The sequence below is a fragment of the Mustela nivalis genome, assembly GCF_964662115.1.
Source record: "Mustela nivalis genome assembly, chromosome: 17".
In the NCBI taxonomy this organism is placed as follows: Eukaryota; Metazoa; Chordata; class Mammalia; order Carnivora; family Mustelidae; genus Mustela; species Mustela nivalis.
This window is the reverse complement of record NC_139036.1, coordinates 39833401-39845415: the sequence shown is the minus strand read 5'-3', so window position 1 is coordinate 39845415 and position 12015 is coordinate 39833401. Positions and strand designations below refer to the sequence as shown.

At 57.5% G+C, this 12015-nt stretch overlaps 1 protein-coding gene across 21 annotated transcripts in view; it reads left to right on the top strand.

Moving 5' to 3' along the window:
* Positions 1–12015, top strand: part of SRCIN1 (SRC kinase signaling inhibitor 1) — a 67356-nt gene that overhangs the window by 24799 nt on the left and 30542 nt on the right. For 14 of the 21 annotated variants that reach the window (XR_014304392.1, XM_082704891.1, XM_082704878.1 and 11 more), the window contains 2 exons: positions 2755–2853; positions 9563–9586. Coding sequence is in view for 20 of the 21 variants with exons in the window: in XM_082704891.1 (XP_082561017.1) it covers positions 2755–2853; positions 9563–9586 (123 nt within the window). In the remaining variant the exon portion in view is untranslated. Of the gene's footprint in view, positions 1–2754; positions 2854–4924; positions 5262–9562; positions 9587–12015 lie in introns of those variants that run through there. The other 7 variants (XM_082704884.1, XM_082704889.1, XM_082704882.1 and 4 more) reach the window with 6 other exon arrangements.

Sequence of the window (12015 nt, the reverse complement as noted above, 5' to 3'; positions counted from 1 at the left end):
GTAGAGACCACCCCGGGGTGGGGTGGGGGGACACCTCTGTGACTAGCCTCTTTGGGAGCCTCAGTAGGCTGGATCTGCTGTGCCCCCAGCTGCTGTAAGAACAGAGCCCAGAACTCCTGGGGCCTTTTGCCTTGTCTCCTCCCTCCATGTCTCCTCCTCCCTTCCCCCCAAGACTCACTGTGTGACTGAGCTAGAGGCTGCCTTGGTTTCTCTTCTGCCATCAGAAAGGCTATAGAAGAGTCCGGGTGCCTGCTTCTGGACCTGGGCTTGCCTCCTCCTATCTGGGGTGGGAAGCTTCCCTTGTAAACCTCTCCCAGATTCTTGGGTTCCTGGATGCACCTCTCTATCCATGTATGACTTTGTCTGTAGGAAAGTTCTTTCTTGGGACAAGCCTTCTGCCTACAGTCCCACATTGGCAAGATGCCTTGATGGCTGCGGAGACCCACTTGTTCTCTCCAGGAGAAGCGGAGGAGGGGAGGGTGGTACATCCCATCCACACTATTTTACTCGGGCCTGGGGGTGTCCCACACCTGTCTTGCTCCATACCCCTTTCCAGATGCTGCTGGATGTGGCTGGGAAAGGGGAAGAGTGTCCCAACTCCCATCGTCACAACAGGGAACAAGGACACATTGGCGCACCTCCCTGCCCCATGTCACCTCCAGTTCTGTCTTGCTTTTGCCTTTTCCCAGCTTCTGAGTCCTCCTTGGAACAGAGTTCTGATCGGAATAAGGGAGAGTTGTAGATGGACATATGGCCCTCACCCTCAGGGAGCCCCTCTCTGTGGGTTCCCTCTGTGTGCTCTGGCTTGGGAGGAGGGAGCAGGGACATTTGTGATCTGGAGCCTGAGAAAGAATGGTTACGCTTAAGTAGGAGGGGCACAGTCAGTTGGGAGAAGGTTTAGAGAGGGAGAGACCAGGTAGGCAAGTCTGGTCAGGGAAGGCTTCCTGGAGGAAAAGGTACCTAAACCAGGCTTAGAAGGATGAAAAGGGTCTGAACAGACATTGAGGAAGAGAATGCTGTTTTAGAAGCTGGGAAGATGGGAGGTGAGCATGGTCCTGAGTCGGTTTGGGGCTGGGTACAGAGGCCCACCCGGCTGGTGCTGAAGGCTCGGGGTGGGAGGCATTGGAAGATGTGGGGACAGACTGGAAAAGTGGGGTCAGATGATGGCGGCTAGGAGGGCTGTGGTTGTTTCTGGATGGTGACTAGGAGGCAGCAATGGGGGGCTGGAGGCAAGGGAGGAGTGGGATAAGAGAGTGGGTTAGGGAGGACGAAGGGAAAGGGATGGGAGATTGGAAGGAAGACTGCGCAAGGCTTGTTTGCTGCCTGGACCGAGGAGCCAAAGAAAACCTGGGTAGCAGGGAGATGTCGGTGTCTTGGGGAGAAATAGGGGGTGGGGAGAAAACATTTGGAGGATGGGACACAGGAATATGGGAGGTGAGTTTGCAGAGCAGGGATAATGTTTGCCGGGATGTCCATTAGGCGTGCCATGTGTATAGCCCAGGACTTTGAAGGGACAACAGGGTCAGGAGGAGACTGATCATGCGGATTGAGGGACCCAGGGCATAAGTGCGGCCGCCAGGGCAGAATGGTCTGAGAGGGGAGAGGGCCACAACAGTGGCAAGGAGGAGCCAGGAACATTCTCTCCATCACGAGGAAGAGGAGAAAGGCCCAGGAGGACGACCACTTGCACTTCCGAAGTTGGTGGGGAGGGGAGTGAGGGGGAAGAGAGAGAAACAGCCATCGGGACTGTCTGGGATCTGTGGGTCCAGAAGGCTCCCCTCGTCTCTCATGGTATGGCAAGGTAATGGATGGTTTCAGGGGTGAAAGAGACTGGAGGTGGCGAATGAGCACGACCTGGGGCTCAGATTGGTCTGGGAGGTTTGGCCATGAAAAGGTGAAGACAGCAGGTGTGATGGCCTCCAGGGGCAGTGGGCCTGAGAGGGAAGGTGTGGGTGCGTTGGAGGGCCTCAGACATGTCCGGCATGGTTGCTGACACAGATAGGCACTCAGCAAATACTTAGATGAGTATGAGAACAGCAACTCGCTCACAAATTCATTCCTTTGTTCATTGACTCATTCATTCCCTCCAGTAGAGTGTGAGTGGGTAGGACCTACAGCCAGTTCCCTGACCGGGGAGGACTGGGCACCTAAGGGTAGGGCCGGCGGGGTGAATGGCTGTAGAATGAATGAAGATGAATGAATTTGGGGATGTTGAGTCGGGAGAGGACCATGGGGAAAATCAGAGGGTGATGGGTTTCAAGCCTTAGGTGTGGTGTGGCCCTGGAGTGGGAGATGGCAGGAAAGAACGAGGTGCTGTCAGAACAGAGGCCCATGGGGATGAGGACCCCTGCGGAATGGTTCCCCGTCTTTGTGAAGTAGGCGGTGACCTCTTCCGTGCGGAGGTAATGAGGAGTCGGAGGAGCAGACAGGCGAAGATTGGCTCCCTGGCCGAGTGTATAGGGAGGCAGTCAAGAAGTGAAGAAAAGGAATTCAGGAGTATCCGATGGAAGGGGGACTTTTCTGGGGCTCAGGGAACCCCAGTCGGACAGAAAAGGAACATCCAGAAACAGACCAGGGGCTCTAGTTGAGAGATCCAGTCTCGGGAAGGGACTAGCCAGTTGTTGCAAGGTCCCTCTGGGATGTGAGCTCTGTGCCAAAGCTTGCCCCAGGAATGTCCCTCCTCGCCCCATCACAGTCTCCCAGCGGCTCCTGCCCGCTCCCCCTAATGGGGTGTCCCCCCCTTCGCACACACAGGTTGGCGGCTGGACCGTGGACCCCGTGTGCCTCCTCAGCTCCCTCTGCTCCCACCTCCATGGCGACTCCGCCCCCTCCGGGGCTGGCCAGCCGGCCCAGGTGAGTCACCCACTGCCCCCATGCCCCCCAAACCCCTGGCGGAGTTTGGCTTTGAGGAAGACTTTTTTTTGGAGGGGGGATATCTAGGATTATAATTTTGCATCCCTTTCTCTTATACAGGAGCCCCCCATTTCAGGAGACTCCTATGACTTATACTCTCCCCTGATTGTCTAATTCCCACCACTACCTCCCCAAAGGTTTAGCTTTGGGGAAGGGATTTTTTGAGGGGGAATACTCAGGTTTTGAAAAAAAATTTTTGGATTCTTTTCTCCTTTTTTTTTTCTTTTCTCCTTTAAACTGGAGTACCTGTTCCACCCCTCATCCCATCAGTTTTCAGGAGACTCCTACGCTCTGTACTCTGTTCCCACCCGCCCCCTGCCACAGACCACTTCACTCTCATATCCGCCTGCCCCCAACACTACCTTTCCATCTCTGAGAGACCCAGCCTTCCCTTCAGGTCTTACCATCAGGAAGTTCTTCACAATGTCTATCAACCTTCTTGGTAGGTTCAAGGCTCAGTTTCCTTTTTTTTTTTTAAGATTTTATTTATTTGACAGAGACAGAGATCACAAGTAGGCAGAGAGAGGAGGAAGCAGGCTCCCTGCTGAGCAGAGAGCCCCCAATGCGGGCTCCATCCCAGGACCCTGAGATCATGACCTGAGCTAAAGGCAGAGGGTTTAACCCACTGAGCCGCCCAGTTTCCAGTTTTTAAGAGGACTTTGGCATCTAGCCATTTGTTCTGAATTTGTTCCCTGATTCCTCACTAAGCCTCAGTTTCCCCTAGTGGGAAGACAAATCTCAGCTGAGAGAGGGGCACATTTAGGCAAGGCTTGGACTCACAGCTCAGGCCTGGACATTGTCACGGGAGAAAAAAAGGCATCAGGGGCCCCAACAGGGAGGAAGGACCAGAGAGTATGATTGCAGCCGGTGGGGAGGGGGAGACACCCTGAGGGTGGCCTTGGCTTGAGGGTGCTCAGCTGTAGGAGGCAGAGGAGATGGAGAAATGGGGAATCCAAGGGGTGGCATGGGTACCAGCTTCACTGCTTCATACACCCTGCTGCCCCTGGGGACGGGTGACAAGGACAGGCTTTTTCAAGATTTAGAAGGAAAGACGTGACACCCTAGGAGAGGACAAGGCTCCAGAGCACGGATGTTTTAGTGGAGTGTAACTCGAGTCTGGCAGCAGACTGGCACGCTTGGCATCACCCACAGGGCATTCCGCCCACTTCCCTTCCTGGCTTTTAGCCCCATCTTGACGGCACCTCGGGGAGCAAAGATGTGTCTGCCCTCCAGGGCTGGATGGCAAATGGGACAGACTTGTCTTGAGTGGCCAAGTGCACGTGGAAACCAAAAGGGGTCCGGGACAGGGATGGTGACAGGGCAGCAGGTGTGGTGTGCCTGTGGCAGATGGAGGCTTTCTCCAGATGACCTGTTTTGGCACTAGACATGTAAAAGGTAAAAGGGAGGATGAGCTTGGTGAGCTCAGTTGTCCCAGGTCATGGGGCTCTAGCCTGTCTGCATCCGGGATTTGCTCTGATGGAGGAAATTCCATACAGGTTTGAGAAGACCCTGACCCCAGGGCTTTGTGATTCAGAGGAAAGTGGCCATTCATAGGCTCTTGTCATCACTTGCTGCTTGGTGCTTATCACACTTCTCCATGGCTGAGTCGGAGGCTCCTTTATGTAAAGCGCAGGATCAGAGAGGGTCAGCATATACCAGAGTTGCACAGCCGAGCAGGATCAGAGGCTACCAGGGAAGCTCAGGCGTCCTAGGCCTCCCAGACTTGGCTGGGAATTGAGTCACAGGAGAGCTGAGTAGGGCAGCGGTGCCCCCTGAGACCCTGACGGGGAGAGGCTATGATCTCGGAGGGTCACAGGTCGGGAGACAGGCCATTTTCCTCCCCCCAAAGCCTAGGCCAGACCTTTGGGAGTGGGAGGCTGAAGAGGACCCTGGGAGAGGATCGGAGGCTAGACTCCAAGCCGCAGCCCCTCCCCCGCTTCCACCAGTCCGCCTAACCTCCCTCCCTCCTTCTGCAACCCGAGTCCCGGGCGGCGGGCCGGCGTATCGGGTGACCGCGGCGACGCAGCCACCAGCCTCCGCCGATCCGCGGCGGGGCTGCGCCGACGGGGCCGCGCCGGGGGAGGGGGCCGGAGAGAGGATGTGCTCGGCGGCGCGCCGCGCCGCGCCAGGTGGAGTCGCGGTTACCGGGGCGACCGGGGCCCGGGCCGGCTCGGCGGCGGCGGCGGCTCTCGCATTGCAGCAAAGGGCACCGGCGGCGGCTGCGGCGGCTGCGGAGGCGGCCGGGGGAGGGGAGAGCCCGGGCGGGTGGGAGTAGGGGGCCGCCCTCCCTCCCCCGCCCGACGCGGGACCCGGGGCTGGGGGCCCCGCGCATGCACCTGTGGCCACAGGTAAGGAGGAGCGGCTGCGGGGGCCAGGGCTGCCGCCTGGGGTTCCGCGACCGGCGGGGCACAGAGATGGGGCCAGCTCCGCGGCTCGGGGGGGCGGTCCGGGAGTGGGAGGCGCGCAGGCCGTTGCGGTTCCCAGTCCCCGAGAAACGCCCCCTCCCTTCCCCCACCGCGTTCGCCGCCTTCCGCGTGGGCCGCCCCCCTCAATGCGGCGGGCGCCCCCTCCCCCAACCTCGGAAAGTCATGACCTTCCTGGGGTGCGCCCTTGCCCCCGGGGCCGCGCGGATCCCGCAGAGCCCTCCTTCCCACCACACACTCTGCATTGGGGAAGGGTAGGAGGGGAGGGTGTCGCTGGACACCCCCGGGGGGAGGGTCACGCGTGTGCGTCGAGGTGGGAGGCGGGCCACGCGGGGGCACGTTAGGTAGCCCCAGCCTAGGGGGCGGCTGTGGACGTGTGTTCACAGGAGTTGAGAGGTGGGTGTGTGCGCCCGTGCATGCGGAGCTAGAGGATTCAGGAGCCGGAGGAGCGACCCATTCGGTTGTCCTCCCTCCCTGGAGGATGCGTCGTCGGGGCTCGGGGTCAAGGAGGGGTCATGCCATTCACCTAGCCTACTGGGGACGTCTGCCCCGAGGAGGGGAGAGACTCGGTGGACTGCGCTGCGATTCCCAGGGGGCACGGCCCCGCCCCTCCCAGGGCTCGCCCCTGGGAGAAAAGGATCAGCTGCAGGGGGCGGGGAGAACCCCACGAAGGGCACTTAGGGTGGGGAAGGGCGGGGGTTAACTCCTCAGCCCTCGGAGGAAAGAAGCTATTTCCTTTTCTCACCAGGGAGTTTGAGGACTCCCTGGCCTTGCTTTCTTGGGTCTCTGAGAAGCTCCCCATCCCTCATTTCTGAAAGCCTGGCCCCTAGAGAGCTTCCACATCAAATCCTTTAGAACACCTCATTTTGCCCTCTGCTCCTGGAAGACTCTTTCCTACAAGTGATTACCCTTGGCAAGGGCTCTCCCATTCATACCTTTTTTTCTACCTTCCCACCGTCCTCTGGGAAGGGGAGACCCCTCTTTGAGTATGGGGGGTACTGGAGGTGTTCGGGGCAGGGTTCAGGGGCCAAACCTCTCTTGGGCCCTTCTTGCCCTTTCCCCTCCTTCCAGGGGGTTCCTGGTGCTGGGAAACTCCAGGACCGCAGCCAGACAAAAGCATTTAGAGACAAACCCCCTCCTCCTGTGGGCTGGTCCTATGTCCTTCACATAGGTTCCTGATCAAATATTTGTTGAGGGCCTATTACATACCCGGGCATTGCGGTAGGTACACAAGAGGAACAGACCACCGGGTCAAGGGTGGGGAGGTTGGATGGGGACAATCTCATCTTAGCAAACTGGGAGGAGCCCTCTGCTCTCAGTGAGCCCAGGCTGTCCCCTGGAAAGAGACAGAGACAGAGGTTGGACGATATTCCTAACGACTTCTCCCCACTATCTTTCCTCCCCCCACCCCCACTGCCCCGTCCCTCCCTCACAAGGACACTGAGTTGCCAGGAGACTGTGTGTCTCATTTCTGGTGGGAATCTTTCCTCCCGCTTTCCAGAGAGGCAGAGGGTGCTAGGATCTACTCAGTGTGCTTTATGGGCCGGAGCCCAAAGTCTCCAAAGTCTGATCTCAGGCTCACCCCACTTTGCCGAGCACAAATGCCGCGACTCTCCCACTGTTACCCTCTAGGGGAGGGTGCCTGGCTTTCCCGTGGCCATGAGGCTACCCAGTCCTCTTCCCTGTCTCTGACTAGTGACCCATCCTGTCCTGGGCTGACCGCCCAGCCTCAGGAGTCTGAGGCAGGCCCAGGCTCAGGGCACAGCTAGCGTGACTGTGACCAGGCCCCAAGAGGCCCAAGGTGGCTTCAGCCATCTGCACATCCTGAGTCCTAGGTGTTGACCCTGGGGGCTGGGTGGGGGTGGGGGATCTTCTGCTTCTTGAATCAGGAGTGAACCTACCTAACGCCTGATGTCTGGGGTGTCATTGGCATGGGACAGTCGCTGTCACTGAGATGGCCAGAGGCACTATGACCCGGCTAGTGGAGGGGAGGAGGGATGAGACTTTTTCTCTGTGTGTATACTGTGTGGGTACTGTTTTGTGTGTTTCTGCAGCTGGATATGTGCGCGCGCGTGTGTGTGTGTGTGTACATATGTATGAATGGTATCCACGTCTCTGGGCATTTCTGTGACTCTGGGGGAGGTTGGCAGGGGTGTGAATGGTACCCGTGTTTCTGTGAGCGGAGTCGGAGTGTATGAGAGCAAGTCAGGGGCCAGGGCCGGTGCGTGTTTGTGCACGAGCAGGGCTGCTTGCTGTATGAAAATCTCTTCTCTGAGCTTCCGGGGTGGTTTCTGACCATGGAGGGCTTCTTTCCAAGTGCTTGTGTCCCTTTGTGAGTGTGTCTTGGTTGTTCTGGGCAGTACCTCCGGCCGTGTCCTTATCTGAGGATGTCTGAGAGTCTGTGCTCAGTGTGGGGCCTGTGTGTTCCGGGGCACTGGTTGGGGGTCCCGGTGTGTACACGGTATAATGGTGATAGTAGGTAAGGGACAGCGGCCTTCTCTGCAGAGCCGTCCATCACTGCCGGGCCTGCAGACAGGACTGTCAGGATAAACCTTCTGTGCCCTCTGCCTGGCTCTGTCTGCCCCAGGTGTGTCCACTCCCTCTGCTACCCCTCCCCTTCCCAAGGCCACAGGCAGCTGTGGCGAGAGCCTGTGACTCCAGCGTCTTGCCTGCCCTCCCCTCAGCCCCCATGGGCATCCCCTGACACCCATGGGGGTGGCATGTGTCCAGAGATTGTTCTAGGCACTGGTCAGGGCACAGATGTTGCTGCCCCCTTCCCTTGCCTGGCATGTGACTATCTTTTGTGTCTCTTGAAGCCAATGCTAGCACAGGGGGGTGGGGGAGAGGTGGGAATTGAGACTCAGATGGGGATGGCGCTGGTAAGTGAACCTCTCCACCCCAGCCCAAGCTTGGCATTACCCCCAGCCTACAAGTCTAACTCAGGTAAACCCTCCATCCCAGCAGGGCCCCATTGACTCCACCCCTGTCCAACTCCTCTCTGCCCCAAAAGCGTTCAGGTGGCCCAGGACACCCCTCTGTGATGTCCTTCCCCTGTCAGGGACCCTCAGGGTCCCTCTTCTCTGCCAGTGGCTCTGAAGCCTGGGCATTCTGTCTGCTTGTGCCAGGCACCCCAGTGCCAGGCCATCTGCGGCCTCTGTCTTCCTGCTGAGACTGGCACCGGTCAGCAGGGTGCCTACAGCTTTGCCAAGAACCAGCCCAGCCTCTGGGCTCCCTTCCTTGTCCTTAGCCATCTGCAAGGGCCTTCTGGTCTTTAGGGAAGACAGGGTAACCCTAGGTTATGGTGAACAAGGAGGCACCTGACGTCCCCTACTCTAGGACAACAGGAAGTCTTCCTCTCTCTCTAGCTGGCTCTAGGACATTGCCCAAACTTCTAGTCCCTACAACTCCTCTTGCTTATGCTGGCTCCCCATTCATTGCCCAACATTGTGAAGTGACTGGTACCTGTCCCCTGGTACCTGTCTGTAATGCTGGGCCATTGTGTTACAAAGCTGGCCTTGGCCACCAGCCTCCCTCTTCCACTCCCTGCCATACCAGCACCCCCTGGACTCCAGATCTGACCCCACTGTGCTTCACTCAGATGTTTTCTGCCTGTCCAGCGCAGCCCACCCAGCTGCCCCCAGCCCCTCTTTGTGGCCCACTCTGCTACTTTCCCAGACCCTGTACCTAGCCAGATTGGACCAGTGACTATTCCCTCAACACACTCTCTACCCACCTGCCCCAGGGCATTTGCCCATACCATCCCTCTGCTCTACATGCCTTTCCTCCCAATCTCCAGCAGCTCATTTTTCAGGACCCAGCTCAAATGTCACCTCTTCCAGGAAGTTTCCCCTGCCCATCACCACCAGATGCCCCTTCTCTGACCCCACAGCTCCAGTTCATCTCTGCCAGTGTCTCCTGAGTTCCCTATGTCATGGTCTTCGGCACCTTTCCTACCTGTGATTCTCCAAGTTACGTGACTAGGATGCATGGCTTGTGAACATCTGGAAGGGCTCTCCCTTGTCCCTGCCAGCAAGTCTGGAGCCTGCCCAGGGCTGGCCCGGGACTCGGTAGAGAATGGGGTGTACCAGGCACTGCTTCTTTCCTGTTCCTGGGAGGGCAGAGGGCCCTGGTCCCAGGGCTGCGCTCAGAGGGTCTCTAACCCACCTTCGCCCCTGCTCTCCCCGCACAGCCCCCCGCATAACCATGTCTTCTCTTATTTCCATCAGCAGCCAAACTACTGGAGTTTCAAGGTCAGTGCGTGTGCCTCTGCTTCCGTGACAAGTGCATGTGCTCTCCTGCCCTGGGCCCTCCCCGCACACGCTTTGCCCAGGGGTGTGCGTCTGCACGGGACCTTCCGGTGGGGGCGGCGGGCTTTGGGGCTGCAGGCTGTGGCTGCTGCTTTGAGAGAGTCTGAGCTCGCCTGCCAGGGGTTCGTGGGATCCAGAGTGGGAGTTCGGGCCATCCCTGCTGGGGATCTGGGCTGGGAGTACTTAGTGAGGCTTTCCCACACTGCGGGGGGCGGGGTGCGTTTGGGAATAAGGGAGACTGCTTGACAATTACACCCCCCCACAATGCCGAGAGGCTGCTGACTCTGAGACAGGGACCTGATCCCCGTGATCTGGTTGAGGGCCTCTTCTCTGGACTCAGCCTTCATCTTCCAGGGAGGTCTTATGACTCTGCTCGGCCCCTCATCCCTTTCCTACTTGGCACTGCGGGGAGCTAGTCAGTGCCAGGCAAGAGACTCACAGCCCTGAACTCCAAACCCTCTGCCCAAGTGGGGGATAAGCTCAGGGATGAGCGCTTGCCTGCCTTCCCAGGACAGTTTGGACAATCCACAGCTGGGGAGCTCTCTGCCCCATCCAAGGGCATCCAGCTGAGTCCTGGGCGAGCACCCTCAAGTACCTCCTCCGCCGTCTCTGGCACCCAGGACCAGAACAGAACCAAATTAGGCTCCCGCTTGTGTCCCAGAGTCTCCGGCCCTCCAACTCCCAGGCTTTGTGATGGGGGTGGGAGGCATCCATCCCCAGCTCCTGAGGTCTCATCCTGCTCCAAGCATCTTATCTGCGAGCATGCACCCAGAGAGAAGTCCTTGCAGAGAAATTATGGAATCATAGACTCAGGATGTCAGGCACACAACATTTTTGGAGGAAGCAATAGGATGTAACAGCTCAGTGCATGGGCCTGAGAGCCTAATTCCAAATCTGCTGCTAACTCACTGGGGGATCTGGGGTAAATGGCAAGATCCCCTGAGCCTCAGTTTCTCCTCTGTAAAATGGAACAACAATGTCTGCCTCACAGAGTTGTTGTAAACATAGAAGAGATGAGATACTGCACGTCCTAAATACAGCGCCAGGCTCATGGCGAGCCTTACCCTGCAGCCTCCTTCAGACTTCAACCTCCTCCACCAACACTGATTTGATTCCCAAATCAGAATCACCTTGGGAAATTGTCAGAAATCTTGAACCCCAAGCCCCAATCCCCAGAGATTTGGATTCAGTGAATGTGGGGCCCTGAAAAGAATGTTTTTCAAAAGCTCCTACGTGATTCTGTCCCATTCTATGGACAGCCTTTGGGGACCTCAGATCCTCGCCTGACTGTCCCCACTCAAGGTTCCCTCTGCCTGATCTCTGGCGGGAGTCATAGGCTCCTTGCTGGAATTCCTCCCATGCCAGGTGCGCCCTGCCTCCCCAGCAGCTCCTTCCTAGCTTTGGAGAGCTATGCTTGAATTACTGTTTTATTCTTTTGCCATCTCGCTCGTAGACAGAGGTCCTAGGTGTCTCACTTTTCTCTGCCCTGTTGACTCAGCCCAGGACTGAAGAGAAGTGCTAATGGGCTTTCTCTCTTCTCAAGAGGGTTTTCTACAAAGGCTGTGAGAATGGCAAGGTGCGCAGAGGGCCAGGATGGAGAGTGGAACAAGCAGGGGACAGGGAATGTGGGCATCTCTTCTCCCCGGGGTGGCCTGGACAGGGTCTTACCTTCTCTGCAGTCAGCAGCCCCGAGGCTCCCTGCCCCCACACCCTTCTAGTCCCTGTTCCATCTTCTTCCTGGCACCTCACTTGTGTCCCCTGGCACTGTGGCCACCATCTTCATTCCTGGCTAGCTGCCTCATTCTGCCAGAATTCTGTAGCTCTTCATCCACATCAGCCTGGCAACCGCTGGCCTTCTGGTTGCCTGGCAACCTCATTGACCACCACACCAGACCTGGTTCCTCACACTGCTCCAGGGCTGAAGGTGACAGAGGCTGGCACTGGTGATCAGCCTAGAGCTGAGCTGCAGGGTCCAATGTCTGGGCACAGGCACCCCTATGTGGGCCTCCTTCCTACGCTGTCTCCTTCCTCCCCAGACCCAAACGCCCTCACTGGTCAAAGCATTGTACTTGACACTGGACTTCCCCTGAGGTCTCCAAACCTGACCTTCTGCATCCCAAGCCTTTGAGACCACACTGGGGACAGCTGGGCACATTGCCCATCAGCGGAAGACGCTCTCTCTTTTCCAGAGTGCTAACCCAATTGGATCATTAAATTGAGTTAGTATGAAGATGGAGATTAATTAGGGGCTAATCAGGATTTGGGGAACGAGGGAGCAGAGGAGAACAAATGACTCTTTATAGAGATACTTTTTATTTTTTTTAACTATAAAAGTGATATATTCTGATTGTGCAAAATTCACCCAGCAGAGA